General features: G+C 41.4%; 1 protein-coding gene across 1 annotated transcript in view; it reads right to left on the bottom strand.

The window, feature by feature from the left end:
* The window catches only part of GRM8 (glutamate metabotropic receptor 8), a 1,458,522-nt gene that overhangs the window by 329,725 nt on the left and 1,106,465 nt on the right, over positions 1-22,332 (bottom strand). The window contains exon 6 of the mRNA XM_044280260.1: positions 8,595-8,795. Coding sequence (XP_044136195.1) covers positions 8,595-8,795 — 201 coding nt within the window. The remainder of the gene's footprint in view (positions 1-8,594; positions 8,796-22,332) is intronic.

Genomic DNA, 22,332 nt, shown 5'->3' with positions numbered 1-22,332 from the left:
TCCCGGGCCATAGTTTTTTATTTTTCTATTCACATAGCCATGTGAGAACTTTTTTTTTTTTTGCAGGACAAGTTGCACTTTCTAATTCCAGCATTTACTATTAGATACAATGTAGTGGGAAGCTGAAAAAAAAAGATTCTATTTGGTTGAAATAAAAAATAAAAAATTATAGCAATACCACATTGGTTTTCTTGCATTTGACTTGATTTTTTTTAATTTATTTTGTAGCTTTGTGTATGGAGCTGTGTGCATTTAATTTTTTTGGCGGGATGATCTGTACTTTTTATTGATACCATTTTGGGGTATGTATGACTTTTTATCACTTTTCAATTTTTATGGAAGGTGAAGGAGCCAAATATGGCAAATTCGCCATGTTGACTTTTTCTGTTTTGCCATTTGTCACATGGGATAAATATTTTAATATGTTAATAGTACAGGTGTTTTTGCATTTGACGATGCCCATGATTTATATTTTTTTATTGCTTATGTATTTTTATTTTTATTTTAGGTCAAGTGGGGTGATTTGATATTTTTTTTTCCATAGGGAACTAGAACAATCAATCTTCAGATTGCTATTCTCATAAATCCAATGTATTAACATTGGGGTCTATGGGGAGTTTACTATGTTTCTATCAAGCCCTGCCATAGACAGGGGCTCCATAGAAACTATAACACAGGGGCTGCCACACATACAGTTCGGCTTCCACGATCCTGGCTGGGGGGAACAGGAACACACCCAGAAGTGCGCTCCCAGGTTTTTGCATATCCAGATGCCATGGTCATGTTTGACCACAGCATTTGAGAGGTTAAAAGTTTGCAATTAGCATTACTGCCGATCGCAGATATTAGGTCTTGATGTCTGCTGTTTAAAACAACAAGAACCCAGTGGCTATTTCACGCATGAGCGTGTGCCATCTATAAATTCCTGGCTAGTAGTGATGAGCAGCATAGGCAATATTCGTTTTCATGATATTTCACAATTTTTTTGACTAATATCCGCCATAAGTTTGCAAATTCTCAAATTTGTGATCTCCAGACATTATTTTCTTGATTGCAAAAATCGGCAATGAAATATGCGCATATTGCGCAAGCAATACAGGCGTGGCTCACTTTTGCTACATTTTTCAAGCTGCTAGAATTTTCCAATATATTTGCGATTGCACAAATTGGCACTAATAATGCACATATTTTGTGGCGCAATACATGTAAATTCACATTTTATCAGGTTTGAGTAGATATAACTGATTGGTGAACTATGTATTGTTGTCACATCACAGCACTATGTCTGTAGCATGTATGTATGGACAACAGAGAAATATCTCACAAGCACATTGCACATCCATTTTCCTGCCACACACTATATACCACACAAACAGTCTATAGATTAGAGTTTGTGTCCTGTTTTTTTTTCAAACGCAAAAACACTAATCTCTTTTACAACACAGTAAAGCCTCATGCAGATGTCCGTGGAACACGGTCCGTGAGATACCGGACTGGCATTGCAGGAGCTCACGGCGTCATAGCAATCAATGACGCCATGCGCTCCTGCAATGCCAGTCCGGTATCTTGCGGACCGTGTTCCATGGACGTCTGCATGAGGCTTAATTCCTATCACACTACCTAACACCCTGCACTGTAACCTATCATCTACACTATATCAGGATATAACCTACACTGACTATATCCCAGTAACTATCTGTATTACACTCACCTAAAGAATTATTAGGAACACCTGTTCTATTTCTCATTAATGCGATTATCTAGTCAACCAATCACATGGCAGTGGCTTCAATGCATGTAGGGTTGTGGTCCTGGTCAAGACAATCTCCTGAACTCCAAACTGAATGTCAGAATGGGAAAGAAAGGTGGGCTACAACAGCAGAAGTCCCCACCGGGTACCACTCATCTCCACTACAAATAGGAAAAAGAGGCTACAATTTGCACAAGCTCACCAAAATTGGACTGTTGAAGACTGGAAAAATGTTGCCTGGTCTGATGAGTCTCGATTTCTGTTGAGACATTCAAATGGTAGAGTCCGGATTTGGCGTAAACAGAATGAGAACATGTATCCATCATGCCATGTATCCACAGTTACCACTGTGCAGGCTGGTGGTGGTGGCGTAATGGTGTGGGGATGTTTTCTGGGCACCCTTTAGGCCCCTTAGTGCCAATTGGCCATCGTTTAAATGCCACGGGCTACCTGAGCATTGTTTCTGACCATGTCCATCCCTTCATGACCACCATGTACCCATCCTCTGATGGCTACTTCCAGCAGGATAATGCACCATGTCACAAAGCTCAAATTATTTCAAATTGGTTTCTTGAACATGACAATGAGTTCACTGTACTAAAATGGCCCCCACATTCACCAGATCTCAACCCAATAGAGCATCTTTGGGATGTGGTGGAACAGGAGCTTCGTGCCCTGAATGTGCATCCCTCAAATCTCTATCAACTGCAAGATGCTATCCTATCAATATGGGCCAACATTTCTAAAGAATGCTATCAGAACCTTGTTGAATCAATGCCACGTAGAATTAAGGCAGTTATGAAGGCAAAAGGGGGTCCAACACCGCATTAGTATGGTGCTCCTAATAATTCTTTAGGTGAGTGTATATATACTGTATGAGCTAACTAACTATCTAATGTAATTGGATAAGGAATAGGATCCAGATGAAAGCACAGAGCACAGCCAAGTCACTGCTCTCTCTTTTTCTAGGAAATGCAAAAAACAGCAGAAAATGGCTGCTGTGGAGTTTCCTATATAGTAAGGGGTAGGCAACTTTCCTATTGGTTGCTAGGGATGTTGCTAGGCTCAGACAAAGATATTGCAGCCTTCTCATTGGCCCACAAGAAAGAAGCAGTGAGGGTACTGATGAAAAAAAAATCTAGAATATTTGCGATTATGAAGACATAGCACTATATTCTAGATGTTCGCAAATTCTCAAGTGCCGATATTCGCTATAAAAATTTGCGAATTGTATATTCGCGATCAACACTACTAGCTAGTGCCGAACATGTATGGTACTGGTCAGGAAGGGGTTAAATGCAAGACAAACATATTCCTGAAAAAATGCCAAGAAAAATGGAGTGACAGTATATGATGAAACCCCTAAAAGTGTTCATACAAGCACAAGAATTTACTGATGTTAATTTATAGGCCAAAAATGCAAAAAAATAAAAATAAATAAAATTTTCGTGCAACAAATCTGCAGAGTTGTATAGTACCTGCAGAATGGATGAGAATTTCATAAAAGCTACAGTATGGCAGATTTGAAATCCTCAGAATGGCAAGTTGTACAGTGGATTTTTATTGTGGATTTCACCCTTCTCAATGCAGCTGATTTTTCCACAGAATTTTCTGTCATGTGTGACAATGGCCTAAAGGTGATGCTATGCATAGTGTTTTTTCAGAATAATATTTTTTGTACCATTTTATTCTTTTTTTTTTATTTTCCTTCTGCTTGAAACAGAATGTTGTAGCCAGATATTAGCTTTAGAGCAATGAGGAATTATTAAATTCATCACAAACTGCATTTTTTTGGGCATTTTTTGGTCCATTGTGGTATTCTCAAGATGCTGCATGCTCTTGGTATGGGGTCTTTTTTAGGCATTTTCCCATAGGTTTCTCAATAAGAAACACAATTCCTTAAAAAAAAAAAAAAAAAACACATGTAAAATTGCGTGACCAAAAACAGCATCCAAAAATGCTGGTAAAAACATGAAAATATGTTTTCCCTTTTATAAGCCCAAAAAACAGAAAAAAAAATATTCAGTGTAAAGCAAGTATTAGAGATATTTTAAATATATTTGTAAAATCTTCCTACAGTAATCTTTGAAAGTGCTCTGCGGTCGAGCTGCCCTTTCAAAGTAGCACAATTACTTTTTTTTTGTTAAAATACAATTACTAATGTGTGCATATTAAATAAAATTTTAACACATTTCTACCCATTTTAAAAATCAACTAAGGGTGGGTTCACACTAGCGTTAGGGAATCCATTATGGCTTTCCGTTAGAACATGGTTATAACGGAAAATAACGGAATCCATAAGACAGAAGGACGGATCTGTTCTTCTGCCCATAGACTTGTATTATGACAGAATGCAAAACGGAAGCCTTTAAAAGGCATTTTATTTGCTCTCCGTCCTAATAGAAGTCTATGGGAATCAAAACGGATCCATCTGGGTCCCATTATGCTAGACGGAAAACAAAGTCCTGTTGACAGGACTTTGTTTGTTTTCCGTCTTGCATAATGGGACCCAGATGGATCTGTTATGCTTTCCTATAGACTTCTATTAGGATGGAAAGCAAACGGAATGCCTTTTAAAGGCTTATAACCATGTTGTAACAGAAAGCCATAATGCTAGTGTGAACCCACCCTAATCTATGTTTTATCACAAAGCTGTTATATTAGTTACTGTCTCAAATAGCCTTAATGCCAAATAGCTACCTGGAGTATATCTATAGCAACCAAGCACATTGGGTATTTTTCCTGAAGCTAATAACAGCTTCTACTTAGAAACTAAATTCAGAATGACCTTGTGCATTTTCAAAAAGGCTGCCAGCTGTGGTAAGTGAAGTGTATTGTGATAAACAGTGCTGATGATATCTATTAGGTTTAGAGGCAATGCAAGCAGATACACTATGACAGCAGATATTCAAGAATAATTCTCATATGACTGACATTCATGAGAAATTCACATTTTGAGTATACAAACTAATTAAAAGTCCAGTTTTAATATTAATGCTCAATAGTTCAGTATTAATCCAGGAAGCATTGAACATAAAGATACAGTAATGGATCTCAGAAAAGATGATATATTGTATTTGCTCTAATCGTTTGAAATATTTAGAATTATATTTAATATACTTAAATTATGATCTGAGGCTTATGAGAGGTAAAGCACCATAAATAGATACGACAACATGTAAGAAATAAACTTCCTTTATAAAGCTACGATACACATCTAAATAATAAAGGGTACAAACTGTTCACAGGAGCTCCAAGTCCCTTTTGTTGTGCTGAATGGCAGGGGTCCCCTTCAAGTCATGATAAAACCATTTTCATGTCATATTATACACCATTAAACAAAAATATTATTCCCATGAGGAGATGATTTTAGGCAACAGCACAATAGGGCATATCAATGTTATAGAGGAGGTCCAAAGAAACCCAAATGTACTAATAAGACTCTCAGCTTAGGCAGGGTGATGAATCTCAAATCCCAAGGCTTGTTGAAAAGTTAGATTTTGACTCATAGTGAGCCACTTCCAATAGCTGATGCTGGCGAGATGATTCTCATTATTGGGAGATACCTATTTATATATTTGTTACAAATGAGTGAAGTTTTGGAAAATTTGATTCGGTTGCTTTGCCGAATTTTACCAAAAATTTGGTTTGTGACAAATTACTTTCGCCATGAAGCAAATTTTTTTGGTAAGTGGTGGGTGCAATGACAGGAATCGTTGATTGCACACCCCCATCATTGTACCCCTCAGATGCCACTTTCATACATGATTGTGCCATCTGATAGCAATAAAACAGTGTAAAATAAAAAAATGAATAAAATCATACATACTCTCATCTATTTGATCGTGAGGATCCATCTGCTGCCATCTTGAATAAAGGTCAAATGTGTAATTTTGCGTGGCCCGTGCAAACGTAATTACGTCGGCCGGCGTTGTAACATCATATTTCACCATGCAAGGGATTTCGTGTGAGATCTTTAATCAAGATGGAGGTGCCCGGCTCTTCATGCTCAAACAGCATTTTACAGAGGTAAGTACGTATTTGTTTTTTGTTTTTTTAACAACATTTCAGGTCAAATCCATTAGTTACCATAAAGCACGAGGAAATTTAGCTTCATGGTGAATAAAATTTCCCCTTAAATTCAGATCGAATTCCACTTCATGGAGTTTGATTCACTCAACACTAATATATCTCCCATGGAGCATTGCAAATAATTCTCCATACCATGGAGTGCTTCCAGTAAGTTTTCATATAGGATTGGTCTCTTTATTGAGATTCAGCACCCTGCCAAAATCGCTTTCAAGGCATTGCACTATACCGCAAGAATCCTACTCCATACTGACGAGGGGCAAGCACATTGAAACAGCTGTCTATGCATGGATGTTTGGTCTGGTTATATTCCTGTGTCAAATCCAAAGAGTTATTGGAAAGTGTAATCTTAACTCATAGGGAGCCACTTCTGATAAGTGGCACTGGCAAGATGGTTCTCTTTCTTCGGATATACTTCTTTGTACAAAGAGATTCACAAAGAATGGCTCTTGCTACATCAGACCCAGTTCTTCCATGCATTACAAGGCTGGCTATTTGTTTGAATGAATGGCATAGAATTCAACGTTCACCTTGCATTAGCCAGAGAAAGGGTAATGTCTTGCTGACTGTAGCCAAGCCATTTTTTATGTAAAATAAATGGTCGTTGTTCATAAGATTTCTAAAAAGAGCATTTTCCACGCAGTAAAAGTCCTTGTGTTATCTTCTTACATGAACTTTTAATGCTTTATTCATTTAATGTACTTATGCATTATTGAATGCTTTCATACAGTTAACAGCAGCTGGGTGAATATTCCTATATACAGCCATTACAATATACATGAACTGGGTTAGGAATTTCAAAATAAATACATAGGAAATGAGAATTTAAAGGGATTCATCATGTCTTATTTACTATGGGGCACATTTATTAAGAAATGTCTTAATTTCTTAAGAAAAGGACTAAGCAGGCGGTGGAGCTGCCGAAGTTATGATGTGCCATAACTTCGGCACATCCAGCGCCAATTCTAAATGTAGGATAGCTACCAAGTTGTCTTACATTTTTAGACCTTTTTCTATGCCTGAAACAGGCATAGAAAATGGTGAATGAGACGGGCCTGCCATCTAGTTGTGCCGCAATCTGAGCCTGAAATAAGCCTAATTTAGGCATATTTCAGAATGATAAATGACCCCCTATATCTTTATTTATGAATTTATAGCATGCAAATACTAGTAGAAAAGATGTACACCTGACACTCACATAATAAATAAGGAGTGAACTACACATATGTTTTCTTTACCTTTCCTCTTGGCTTGAGATATCCCAAGATGAGTAGCATGAGATGACCAGTTTTGAAAGAAAAACACCTCTCTTCTCTATCTCTCTCTTTTTCTCTCTTTTTTCTTTCAATTGCCATAATATTATGTGAGTATAAAGTATATATATACACTCACCTAAAGAATTAGTAGGAACACCATACTAATACAGTGTTGGACCCGCTTTTGCCTTCAGAACTGCCTTAATTCTACGTGGCATTGATTCAACAAGGTGCTGATAGCATTCTTTAGAAATGTTGGCCCATATTGATAGGATAGCATCTTGAGGTTGATGGAGATTTGAGGGATGCACATCCAGGGCACGAAGCTCCCGTTCCACCACATCCCAAAGATGCTCTATTGGGTTGAGATCTGGTGAATGTGGGGGCCATTTTAGTACAGTGAACTCATTGTCATGTTCAAGAAACCAATTTTAAATGATTCGAGCTTTGTGACATAATGCATATGGTGGTCATGAAGGGATGGACATGGTCAGAAACAATGCTCAGGTAGCCCGTGGCATTTAAACAATGGCCAATTGGCACTAAGAGCCCTAAAGTGTGCCCAGAAAACATCCCCCATACCATTACACCACCACCACCACCAGCCTGCACAGTGGTAACAAGGCATGATGGATACATGTTCTCATACTGTTTACGCCAAATTCGGACTCTACCATTTAAATGTCTCAACAGAAATCGAGACTCATCAGACCAGGCAACATTTTTCCAGTCTTCAACAGTCCAATTTTGGTGAGCTCGTGCAAATTGTAGCCTCTTTTTCCTATTTGTAGTGAAGATGACTGGTACCTGTGGGGTCTTCTGCTGTTGCAGCCCACCTTTCTTTCCCATTCTGACCTTCAATTTGTAGTTCCAGAGATCGTCTTGACCAGGACCACAACCCTACATGCATTGAAGCAACCTCCATGTGATTGGTTGACTAGATAATCACATTAATGAGAAATAGAACAGGTGTTCCTAATAATTCTTTAGGTGAGTGTATATATATATATATATATATATATATACATATATATATATATATATATATATATATGTATAAAATGTAGTAATTTTAAAAATATATATATAAAAAGTGTTTGCAATACTATGCCTGACAGACTAATACAAAAATGTTTTTAGTTTTTTTCCAAAGTAGGAAAAGATCAGGAAGAACACATATACTTAAAAATATTTGCAATAGACAAATAATGAGGAAGCACTCCAGTATGCGTTGAAGGAGGGTGGTAGACCCTATTTATTCCTCAGCAAGCGAATAAATAGGACCCTAGACCAGGTTCCCAGAGGAATTTCATCCACAACTCTATTTGACTGTGATACTGTTTTTCTATTTAGTAAAAATATTTCTAGAGATACAGTACAACAGAATCTAAGTACAAGTGAAACATCCAGTCAAAAATATTAATGTATGCAAGTAAAATCATTTTGCAAGTTTGAAAAATTAAACAGAATACGAGAAAACAATTGTAAAACAAACTTACCATTAAAGTTGACTGCCCGAATATAACCAAGAAGATCTTTTCCATCCACAGGCTTCATTCTTGGACAAAGACCCACATAACCAGGGCAAAAATCTCTGTGCATGCTATGGAGTGCGTAAGCCATTGAATACACTGCATCGATCACAAACTGGACCTTTCCCTCTTGTTCATAGCTGGAATCTCTCCCAATACGTTCTAATCCTAAAATAAAATGTTACATGGATACTTAATTGCAGAGAATAACACAGAGCAAGCATTGCAATTGATTTTATTCACAAGTCGATAAAATACTGTAAAGCATCTTTAGTTAAACATTAAAAGAGTCTCACTGTGCAGGTTTAATAAATGTTCTGGATTATAGAATAGTCACAGTAAAGTACTGTTATTAAACAGTTTTTACTCATAATTCTGATTGTGGTCTTACAATTTGTCCTGACTCCATGAGAGAAGTACATGCCCTCTGCAGAGGCTCTCTGCTCCTACTAGAGAGGGATCCAGAGGTTATATGGTAACTACAGAGAGGTGACCTGAACAGTAGGCCATAGATATCATAATAGGGCAATGAACAGCAACCCATGGGATGTGAATCCTTTTAGTTAGCAATATCCATTGAAAGAATAGGGACATATACTAAAATTAAACAATTTTAGATTTACAGTAGAAAACTGTTATATTGTGATCTGAACTGATAATGTCCCAATGGATGTAAGTAGAGATCATAAAAAATCATAAAAAATTTAATTTGGATACTTCGCCGAATTTCACTAAGAAATTTAATCCGTTTCGAATTACTTCGTCACAAATCGCATTGCATTGTAAGTAACGGCCTTTTCTCCCATTCACTTGAATAGGAAAGAAAGCTGTTATTACACTGCAATGCCACAAAGGAGACAGCATACACATAAACACTAAAGAGAACTGCAGACTCTTTAAATATCTGATTGAAGTTTAAGGAGTTGGATCCCTGACAATTTGATATTGAATGACATATCCTGAGGAGAGGCAATCAATTTCTGGCACTGAACAATCAATTTTAGACTTTGATTCATATATTTAGACAGTGCAAAGCTCAACAGTATTAGTAAATCTGCCAGAATGTTGGTAGTGAAAAAGTTATATTTGAGTGCCTATAAAATATGTACATATGATACTAAATGTAACTATGAGCAGGGCCGGCGCCAGCACTCGGCATACCTGGGCAAGTTCCAGGGCCCACTGGTCCTGGGGAGGCCCACTGCGCAGTGTGTGCCAAGAAGGAACGGCTGGGTCCTGGCACTCCCTGTCTCGATCCCTGAGCAGTAGACACACGTTCTGCATGATGCGGTGATGCCACCGCTCAAAGGCAGCATGTTTGGTAGTAGAAGAGGGGGGGGGGGGCTGTTAAATATTTGCATAGAGGCGTGGTTATGCTATGTAACCACGCCCAACACATTGGAGCTGCTGTCAGGGGGGGGGGAGAATCTGAGTGGCCAGCTCTCTGTTTGTGTAGAGTGGGAGTAGAGGAGATGGGCACCCGGAGCTGTGCTCCCCCACGCTCTGGAGCTATAAGAGCAGCAGGTAGGTGCTGGATCCCACCGGACACTCTGCATGGAGTGTGATCCACCCTGCTGGACTGGACTGTGACCCTAAGAACCCCTTTGCTGGTGCAGGTTTATATCAATTTCATATCTCAAAATTTCAGGTTGCAATTAAGTTGATAGGGAAATGAGCTGTGGCTTCCCTGCACTTTAACAACAATAGATATGTGAGGGGCCATTGCGGGGCGGGGGGGGGGGGGGAGCATTACACTGTGTTAGGGGGCCATTGGGTGGATTGTTATAATTGTGAGGGGGCAACTGGGGGGTAATTATAGTGTGCGAGGGCCCCTAACACAGTATAATGACCCCCAGTGCCCCTACATACAGTATAATGACCCCCAGTGCCCCAATTTCAGTATAGTGATCCCAATGGCCCTCCAAGCAGTATAATGACACCCAGAGCACCCCTACAGTAAAATGACCCCCAGTCCCCCTCCATTCAATATAATTACCCCAGTAGCACCCCATACAGTATGATGACCCCATGTGGCCCCCTCACAGACTATAATGACTCCCAGTGCACCCTATTCTGTATAATTACCCCCAGTGACCACCATACAATATATTGTCCCCCAGTGCTCCCTCCATACAGTATGGCCACTGCAGTTTCATTGCAAAGGTGTCTCCAACCTGACGAACCACACTGTGTAAAGACAGTATGGCCAGTCATTAATTTGTACTATTGATGGTAAGCAGACACTATTATACAGTCTATAAAGGTGACATAGTGGTGAAGTGGAAGCAGCATGAGGAGACCACAGAGTTGCCCAATCACAGAGTCTGCAGGTGGTGGCAGCATTAGGAGGCCGCAGAGTGGCACAATGACAGAGTTTGGAGGTGGCAGCAGCATCAGGAGGCCACAGAGTGGCAAGGTGACATAGTGTGGAGGTGGGTGGCAATACCAGTACCCGTTTAAGATAATGGGTGAAAGAAGGAGCACTTGGCATCAGATGTATGGCATCAGGCGGGTGGCAGCATCAAAATGGTAGCTGAGGCAGGTAGCCAGAAGAAACCAGTCTCTTTTGTCAAAGGGTTGGTGTGGCACTATGGATGATCTAGTCTGATGCATCAAGAATTGGTGGTTGGAAATCCTGGCTGATCCAGGCCTGATTCATCTTGACAAAGGTCAGTGTCTCCACATTTTGGGTGGACAGGTGAGTTCTCCTTGGGGTAACTATGGTCCCCTCCACACTAAACACTCGCACTGATTCCACACTACTGGCTGGGCAGGACAGCTTTTCCAGGGCAAACTTGGCCAGTTGCAGCCACAGATCCAGTTTGGCTGCCTAAATAAGTGCAATTATGAATGTTGAATATATTTTTATTTTGCCAGCAATATACAGCAAACTGGACCACTGAACGGCAATTACGACCTAATTTTTTTCTAATTTTACACAAAAGGTTTTTCAACAGATAAGTGCAACGCTGAACGACAAATATATTTTTAGTTCACCAATAATACACGGCAAACTGGGCTTTAGAATATATCACTGCACTGCTGAGCAGCAAAGATATTTTTTCTTTTTCCACGAATACACGCAATAAAAGACTTTAAAACAGATAACTGCACCGCTAGGCGGCAAACATTTTTTTCCTTTTTCCACCAATACACACAAAAAAGGGCTTTAAAACAGATAACTACACCACTGAGCGACAAATATATTTCTTCCTTTTTCCACTAATACACGAAAAATAGGCTTTAAAACAGATAACTGCATCGCTGAGCGGCAAATATATTTTACTTGTGCCACCAATACACAACAAAAAGGGCTGTCATTTAAAGAGGCTTCCATGTTATCAACCCCACCCCAACAGTGTCTCTTGTTACCCTCAAACCCTACATGCCTCTTGATTAGGAAGTCGTTCAACAGGGCGGCTTCTCCTTTAAGCCCTTCCACAACAGCCATAAATGTCCTCGTAATTATACTTTTGTCTTTCCAACAGAAGCAGCTTTCCGTTCTAGTTATGAAATGTCCTTCAGCCCCTCCATTCTTCATTTGCCTCCTAAGTTGAGTTATTTTGCCAAAAGCAACCTGGCATCTTACCCGTTCTCCTCACTGTTCAGTAATCCCAAACTGGGCGCTGTAGATGTGGATCAAACTATGACCTGTAACATGCTGCTTGTGGGTTAGGCTCTAACATTCCCAGAACCTGCTTTCGGTTGTCATGAGTGCACCTCCAAATTCCACTTTTGCAGCATTCCTTTTGTTACCCTTCTGATGTTTGCAGGGTATTATGTAATTGTAGTATTGTTAGGAAACTTTTTTTTTTTTTAAGAGGTGTGTAATGGCAGTTAATAATTGTAAACCTTCAGTAGCACAGAATTCCTTTAACTTGAGCAGAATGGGACACAGCTCTTTGCGCTAATCCACTATTCAATATTTCATTTTTGAAATGGATGGCTACACATAAAGTATGTTTTGCCAATTTCCTCAATTCCATGACCCATATTTTTGGCACTTGTGTTAAGGGGTCTTTGGGAGAGTTAAGTACAGATGACTGAAGCCTTTCACCACCTACAACTCCCTTTACCCCCTCAGTCACTTGTTCATTGCAGTCTTTAATTCCTCTTGTCTTGCGTTACTAATATGGAAGTTGTAATGACAGATCCAACATTAATAAAGGAATTGTTTCATGTGAAAAAAAAAAAAAAAAAGGGCTGTCATTTTAGCACTTCACCAGACAACGACTAATAAGCCCTTTTTTCCCACTAATGCAAGCCAAGAAATGCTTTAGAACATATAACTGCACCACACTAGGGCAAATAAAACGTAGAAAAAGTTCCCTGTAATAGCCCCTGTTAAGGCCTGTATCAAACAGCACTTGCATCCTAATAAGAACGGTTTGATCGAATTACAGTTGTATAATGGCAATTTGGATCCCCAGTCAGCACTGCAAGGTGTAATAGGAATGTTCAACAGAAATGTTGTGGAATTATTCCTCCCAATTTTTTCTCTATGTAAAAACTGGTAAGTGGCACAGCGGGTCCACACCCATTAGAGCGTTACACCCTACACCTTTTTTTTTAGCACAATGATGTTTTTTCTATCACTGACCCTAGCGCCTGCAGACGTCTCTTCCCCTGCACTAAGTTCACCGGTAAATGGCAGAATCTAAGATGACTGCGCTATTTATAGGGCTGTGACATCACAGGGCTGGCTGGCTGCTGATTGGCTGCATGCATGACATTTTGGGTGATCCCACCTTCCCAGAGTTCCTTTCTCCATGTCCTAATACATTCCACTTCGATTCGCTCATCTCTAAGGTTACTTTCACACTAGCGGCAGGACGGATCCGACAGGCTGTTCACCCTGTAGGATCCGTCCTACCGCTATTTCGCCATGCTGCCGGACCATAGTTTCATCCCCATTGACTATAAGTGCGCGGCGAAAGGCCGCTGGACTAAAAGTACTGCATGTCCGTCTTTTTAGTCCGGCGGCCTCTCACTGCGAACTACCGTGCTGCGCCGGAGCTCTCCCCCTGTCCCCATTATAGCCAATGGGGAACGGAGTGGCGGTCCGGCAGCACGGCGAAGTAGCGGCAGGACGGATCCGACAGGGTGAACAGCCTGTCAGATCCGTCCTGCCGCTAGTGTGAAAGTAGCCTTAGGCTGGTTTCACACAGGCGTTGCGGGAAAAAGTGCTGGTGCATTGCGGAAACATGCACAATTTTTCCGCGCGAGTGCAAAACATTGTAATGCATTTTGCATGCGCGTGAGAAAAATCGGTATGTCTGGTACCCAAACCCGAACTTCTTCACAGAAGTTCGGGTTTGGGTTAGGTGTTCTGTAGATTGTATTATTTTACCTTATAACATTGGCTTAATCCACTTGATCACGCAGCCCGGCTTCTCTTCTGTCTTCTTTGCTATGCACAGGAATTGGACCTTTGATGACGTCACTGTGCTCATCACATGGTCCAATCACATGGTTCATCACCATGGTGAGGGACCATGTGATTGGATCATGTGATGTGACGTCACCACAGGTCCTTAGCCGGCAGCTCAACATTACAGAAGACAGAGATCCGCAACTACGCAATCAAGTGGACTCGGTGAGTTAATTTATTTTTATTTTTAACCCCTCCATCAATATTTTACTTTGCATTCTGTATTCAGAATGCTATTATTTTCCCTCCTTACTCTGCTCCGTTCTATGCCTGCGCCAGAAATATTTATGCCTCTTCCACTCTCCTGTGCAGGGCCTGGCACTTCTCTGTCTGACATATTGTTAGATCAAATAAATAAATATGAAAATTAAAACACCTAAAAAAAAGTAATTTTCTCACTTCACCACACAACGGCTAAAAAGCCATTTTTTCCCCACTAATACATGCCAAATTGGGCTTTAGAACATGTAACTGCACCGCTGAATGACAAATAGTCTCCTATTTTTTTCCACTTATACACGCCACAATCGGTTTTAGAACATATAGCTGCACCGCTGAACGGCGAATATATATATTTTTTCCCACTAATACAAGCCAAAAAATGCTTTAGAACATATAACTGCACCGCACAAGGGCAAAACAAGACGTAGAAATATTTCCTTCTAATAAGCCCTGTTAATGGCTGTATCAAACAGCACTTACACCCCAATAACAAGAACAGTTTACTGTGATTACAGAGCTGTATAATGGCAATGTGGATCTGCAGTTAGTGCAGCGAGGTGTAATAGGATTGTTCCTATAACCCAGGCTGTACACTCCCCTACTGAACCCTGTTCTGCTTCTATACTGTGGAATAATTCCTCATTATTTCCCTGAACAAAAGTTTTAAAGTCTTTTCTACCACTGTTCCTAGCGCCTGCTGACTTCTCTCCCTGCACTAAGTACACTGGAAAATGGCTGAATCCAAGATGGCTGAGACTATTTATAGGGCTGTTACATCACAGGGCTGGCTGGCTGCATGCATGGCATTGTGGGTGATCCCTTGTTCCCAAAGTTCCTTGCTCCATGTCCTAACATGTATAGCAGCCATTTTAGGAAAAAAATGCGATTCGTTACCATGAAGATTGAGGAAATTCGGATTCGGCGCAAATTGAATATTTCCTGAAATTCGGATTGAATTCCACTTCATCAACTTCAATTCGCTCATCTCTAATGGTCATCATTAAGACCTAAGGGGTGCAGACTGGATGGTATCGGTTGGCATGCTGGCAAAGGAATAATAAAGGCTTTCATCTTATTGGTATAGAATTACATATCTTAGTTTACAGCTGATGTAGAAACAAGTAAATGTAGGAATAAATAAATAAAAATGACTCAGAAGTCTCCCAGCACTGTCTCCACACTCTCCCTCTCCAATATTTTTCTATTAATCGTTTTCTGCAACACAGTCCCTAGAGCATGAGAACTTTGCCATGTCTCTCCCTATGCTCAGCTCACAGGACAATGGTGGAGACTGCACGAGATGAGGTTTTTATAGGGCTGTGACATCACAGGGGATGGTTATCTGTGGATTGGCTGGTTGCAAAGCATTATGGGTAATCTTGCGTTCCCGGGCTTGTCGCCTCTTAGTTTCACTTTCTAACATATGCATACTCCATTTTAGCTAAACTGATTAATTACCATGACCACGGGGAAATTAAGATTTGTTTCCAATCGAAGGTTTTTCTAAACTTCAGACTGAATTCCCAGTTGGATGCTTTGCTTTGCTTTACTCAACACTAGTCACTTGTTTCCATTTGTATAACCATTACTATGCTAAAAATCCAAACATGAACTGTGCTACTATTTGTGTTTTTATTTTCACTATTGTTCTTGTTTATATCTAGAAAAAAAAACCTAAAAAAATAAATAAAAAAAAAAACCTCCTTTTGTCTTTAGCAATTACTAAATCTGGGCAAACGAGAAACATTATTGATTTTATCTCTTAAGCAAACTAGATTTGTAGATTTTTGTGCAGTATTTAGAAGCTGACTGCTTTATTTAAAGGTCATCTTCCATACCACTCAGATTTATTTTAGATTAATTTAGAGAATGACTATGTAAATTTTATTTTTATTTGGTCCCATTATTTAAGCAAATTAACAAGAATCCATGCTGTCTACCAGCTTGTGGATCTGGAGCTACCATATGTTAGGCAGTTTAATACTTTCTTTTAGTTGGCATATTTAGAATAAAGGAGGTAATGGCTTTGTAGCTTAAATGTAAAAATATGGGAGATGTATGATTATCCTTCTTCCTGTATCTGTTATTCCACTTTATGTATCTAGGCTTTGTAGAAACATGTTTTAGCTTAACTATTGCAGAAAAATTAATTCCTGCTCCCTCTTTGCAATGAACATTCACTAAGATGGAGAGAAGGCTGTCAGAAGGATCAGGTTGCATGCTGCCTATAGAAGTCTTAAAAGTGGGGAGGGTAGAGAAGTAAGCTGGTGGTCTGTCAGATTTTGAGAAGGAGAACAGCTGATACATTTCAAAAAATATGTTTTTGTCTGAAATATATAGAGTAGCTTTTTATAGTCCCCTCTGCTATGGATTTATGAAAAGTTGTATGTAAAGTTAGTGACAGTTTAAGTTAGGCTTTTCTAGCAGTGATCCAGCTTTAAATGAGAATGCCATCTCAGCCTTTTGAAGCTACACAAATTCAAAGCATCTGCATTTATAAATATATTTCTTTCTTAAATTCAGATGCACAGTTGGACTTTTTTTTAAATCAAAATATAACATTTGTAATATTTGCTTTACTTGGAAACTCTGGACAGCACATGCACCATTTGACTCAACACAGCCAACTACATGGTAAATGTGGCCTGGATGCAGTCTGATCCTTCACTTTTTATGATAATATAAAATCATATTAACTCTTCTGCAGTATTCTGAATCTATTGTGCACATTGCTGAGTAGAGTTGAGCGAACACCTGGATGTTCGGGTTCGAGAAGTTCGGCCGAACTTCCCGGAAATGTTCGGGTTCGGGATACGAACCCGACCCGAACTTCGTCCCGAACCCGAACCCCATTGAAGTCAATGGGGACCCGAACTTTTCGGCACTAAAAAGGCTGTAAAACAGCCCAGGAAAGAACTAGAGAGCTGCAAAAGGCAGCAACATGTAGGTAAATCCCCTGCAAACAAATGTGGATAGGGAAATGAATTAAAATAAAAATAAAATAAATAAAAATTAACCAATATCAATTGGAGAGAGGTCCCATAGCAGAGAATCTGGCTTCACGTCACCCACCACTGTAACAGTCCATTGTCATATATTTAGGCCCAGGCACCCAGGCAGAGGAGAAAGGTCCCGTAACAGAGAATCTGGCTTCATGTCAGCAGAGAATCAGTCTGCATGTCATAGCAGAGAATCAGGCTTCACGTCAGCCACCACTGTAACAGTCCATTGTCATATATTTAGGCCCAGGCACCCAGGCAGAGGAGAGAGGTCCCGTAACAGAGAATCTGGCTTCAAGTCAGCAGAGAATCAGCATGCATGTCATAGCAGAGAATCAGGCTTCACTTCAGCCACCACTGCAACAGTCCATTGTCATATATTTAGGCCCAGGCACCCAGGCAGAGGAGAGAGGTCCCGTAACAGAGAATCTGGCTTCATGTCAGCAGAGAATCAGTCTGCATGTCATAGCAGAGAATCAGGCCTCACGTCAGCCACCACTGTAACAGTCCATTGTCATATATTTAGGCCCAGGCACCCAGGCAGAGGAGAGAGGTCCCGTAACAGAGAATCTGGCTTCATTTCAGCAGAGAATCAGTCTGCATATCATAGCAGAGAATCATGCTTCACATCACCCAACATTGGAACAGTCCATTGTCATATATTTAGGCCCCAGCACCCAGACACAGGAGAGGTTCATTCAACTTTGGGTTGCCTCGCAATATAATGGTAAAATGAAAATAAAAATAGGCTTGAATGAGGAAGTGCCCTGGAGTACAATAATATATGGTTAAGGGGAGGTAGTTATGGTCTAATCTGCACAAGGGATGGACAGGTCCTGTGGGATCCATGCCTGGTTCATTTTTATGAACGTCAGCTTGTCCACATTGGCTGTAGACAGGCGGCTGCGTTTGTCTGTAATGACGCCCCCTGCCATGCTGAATACACGTTCAGACAAAACGCTGGCCGCCGGGCAGGCCAGCACCTCCAAGGCATAAAAGGCTAGCTCTGGCCACGTGGACAATTTAGAGACCCAGAAGTTGAATGGGGCCGAACCATCAGTCAGTACGTGGAGGGGTGTGCACACGTACTGTTCCACCATGTTAGTGAAATGTTGCCTCCTGCTAACACGTTGCGTATCAGGTGGTGGTGCAGTTAGCTGTGGCGTGTTGACAAAACTTTTCCACATCTCTGCCATGCTAACCCTGCCCTCAGAGAAGCTGGCCGTGACACAGCTGCCTTGGCGACCTCTTGCTCCTCCTCTGCCTTGGCCTTGGGCTTCCACTTGTTCCCCTGTGACATTTGGGAATGCTCTCAGTAGCGCGTCTACCAACGTGCGCTTGTACTCGCGCATCTTCCTATCACGCTCCAGTGCAGGAAGTAAGGTGGGCACATTGTCTTTGTACCGTGGATCCAGCAGGGTGGCAACCCAGTAGTCCGCACACGTTAGAATGTGGGCAACTCTGCTGTCGTTGCGCAGGCACTGCTGCATGTAGTCGCTCATGTGTGCCAGGCTGCCCAGGGGTAAGGACAAGCTGTCCTCTGTGGGAGGCGTATCATCATCGTCCTGCGTTTCCCCCCAGCCACGCACCAGTAATGGGCCCGAGCTGCGTTGGGTACCACCCCGCTGTGACCATGCTTCATCCTCATCCTCCTCCACCTCCTCCTCATCCTCCTCGTCCTCCAGTATTGGGCCCTGGCTGGCCACATTTGTACCTTGCCTCTGCTGTTGCAAAAAACCTCCCTCTGAGTCACTTCGAAGAGACTGGCCTGAAAGTGCTAAAAATGACCCCTCTTCCTCCTCCTCCTCCTCTTCCTGGGCCACCTCCTCTTCCATCATCGCCCTAAGTGTTTTCTCAAGGAGACATAGAAGTGGTATTGTAACGCTGATAACGGCGTCATCGCCACTGGCCATGTTGGTGGAGTACTCAAAACAGCGCAACAGGGCACACAGGTCTCGCATAAAGGCCCAGTCATTGGTGGTGAAGTGTTGCTGTTCCGCAGTGCGACTGACCCGTCGGGTCTTGTCGTCAGCATATTGTTTGAAGAAGTGCCATGCCAGGGAACTCCTTGAAGCTGCCTTTGGGGTGCTCGGTCCCAGATGGCGGCGGTCAGTAGCAGGCGGAGTCTCTTGGCGGCGGGTGTTCTGCTTTTGCCCACTGATCCCTCTTTTGCTATGCTGTTGGCTCGGTCTCACCACTGCCTCTTCCTCCGAACTGTGAAAGTCAGTGGCACAACCTTCATTCCATGTGGGGTCTAGGACCTCATCGTCCCCTGCATCGTCTTCCACCCAGTCTTGATCCCTGACCTCCTGTTCAGTCTGCACACTGCAGAAAGACGCAGCAGTTGGCACCTGTGTTTCGTCATCATCAGAGACATGCTGAGGAGGTATTCCCATGTCCTCATCATCAGGAAACATAAGTGGTTGTGCGTCAGTGCATTCTATGTCTTCCACCGCTGGGGAAGGGCTAGGTGGATGCCCTTGGAAAACCCTGCCAGCGGAGTCTTCAAACAGCATAAGAGACTGCATAACTTGAGGCTCAGACAGTTTCCCTGGTATGCATGGGGGTGATGTGACAGACTGATGGGCTTGGTTTTCAGGCGCCATCTGTGCACTTTCTGCAGAAGACTGGGTGGGAGATAATGTGAACGTGCTGGATCCACTGTCGGCCACCCAATTGACTAATGCCTGTACCTGCTCAGGCCTTACCATCCTTAGAACGGCATTGGGCCCCACCAAATATCGCTGTAAATTATGGCGGCTACTGGGACCTGAGGTAGTTGGTACACTAGGACGTGTGGCTGTGGCAGAACGGCCACGTCCTCTCCCAGCACCAGAGGGTCCACTAACACCACCACGACCATGTCCGCGTCCTTTACTAGATGTTTTCCTCATTGTTATCTTTCACCACAACAACAAAAATATTATTTGGCCCAATGTATTGAATTCAAATTCAGGCCTTTTTTTACAGACACCTAACACTATCTGGCTATCTATTTAGTTACCGTATTACACTAATACAGGCACAGCAGTAACCACAGATTTAGCTGACTATAAATTTGAGGCCTATTATTTAGGCGCTGGGTGACAGGTATACGTTTACAGACAGAATTAGACTGGGATATGCACAGTAGCGTGTGTGTGAAGTTATTGAGAATGACCCTATGTGCACCTTGAATCTTATATACCCTTTTAGGGATAGATTTAAAGTAGGTCTGATACAGCAGAAACCACTAAATTAGGAAATTGCAAAATTGGGAATTGTATTTCATCCCAGAATAAAAACTGTGCTTTGACGGACACTAAATAACTTGACCAGCTACAGCAATAATGACAGATTTGGATGAATATAAATTTGAGGCCTATTATTTAGGCGCTGGGTGACAGGTATACGTTTACAGACAGAATTAGACTGAGATATGCACCGTAGCGTGTGTGTGAAGTTATTGAGAATGATCCTATCTGCACCTTGAATCTTATATACCCTTTTATGGATAAATTTAAAGTAGGTCTGATACAGCAGAAACCACTAATTTAGAGAATTGCTAAATTGGGAATTGTATTTCAACCCAGAACAAAAACTGTGCTTTGACGGACACTAAATAACTTGCCCAGCTACAGCAATAACCACAGATTTAGCTGACTATAAATTTGAGGCCTATTATTTAGGCGCTGGGTGACAGGTATACGTTTACAGACAGAATTAGACTGGGATATGGCCAAAAAATAACCACACTATTGATGGTTAAATGCACTTGGTGTGACAGCTTGACCCTGATGTAGGATATAGCCCAAAAATAACCACACTATTGATTGTTAAATGCACTTGGTGTGAAAGCTTCACCCTGATGTAGGATATAGCCAAAAAACAACCACACTATTGAGGGTTAAATGCACTAGGTGACAGGCTCAGCTTGACCCTGATGTAGTATATGGCCAAAAAATAACCACACTATTGATGGTTAAATGCACTTGGTGCGACAGCTTCACCCTGATGTAGGATATAGCCAAAAAACAACCACACTATTGAGGGTTAAATGCACTTGGTGACAGCTTGCCACTGATGTAGGATATAGCCAAAAAATAACCACACTATTGATGGTTAAATGCACTTGGTGTGACAGCTTCACCCTGATGTAGGATATAGCCAAAAAACAACCACACTATTGAGGGTTAAATGCACTTGGTGACAGCTTGCCCCTGATGTAGTATATGGCCAAAAAATAACCACACTATTGATGGTTAAATGTACTTGGTGTGACAGTTTCACCCTGATGTAGGATATAGCCAAAAAATAACCACACTATTGAGGGTTAAATGCACTTGGTGACAGGCTCAGATTGACCCTGATGTAGTATATGGCCAAAAAGTAACCACACTATTGATGGTTAAATGCACTTGGTGCGACAGCTTCACCCTGATGTAGGATATAGCCAAAAAACAACCACACTATTGAGGGTTAAATGCACTTGGTGACAGCTTGCCCCTGATGTAGGATATAGCCAAAAAATAACCACACTATTGATGGTTAAATGCACTTGGTGTGACAGCTTCACCCTGATGTAGGATATAGCCAAAAAACAACCACACTATTGAGGGTTAAATGCACTTGGTGACAGCTTGCCCCTGATGTAGTATATGGCCAAAAAATAACCACACTATTGATGATTAAATGTACTTGGTGTGACAGCTTCACCCTGATGTAGGATATAGCCAAAAAATAACCACACTATTGAGGGTTAAATGTACTTGGTGTCAGCTTGTGCTGGCGCACCATAAGACACAAAATGGCCGCCGATCACCCCAGAAAAAAGTGAATAAAAAACGCTCTGGGCAGCCTAAAAACAGTGAGCAATTGAATAGCAGCAGTTCAATCATCCACAGCTGCAGATCGATCTCTGAATGAAGTCTTTTGGAGGAGTTAATCACTGCCTAATCTCGCCCTAACGTCGCAGCTGCAACCTCTCCCTACACTGATCAGAGCAGAGTGACGTGCGGCGCTACGTGACACCAGCTTAAATAGAGGCTGGGTCACATGCTGCACTGGCCGATCA

This window comes from Bufo gargarizans, chromosome 2, assembly GCF_014858855.1.
Source record: "Bufo gargarizans isolate SCDJY-AF-19 chromosome 2, ASM1485885v1, whole genome shotgun sequence".
Classification (NCBI taxonomy): domain Eukaryota; kingdom Metazoa; phylum Chordata; class Amphibia; order Anura; family Bufonidae; genus Bufo; species Bufo gargarizans.
Note: the sequence above shows the minus strand (reverse complement) of the source record. Positions and strands in the feature narration are given on the sequence as shown.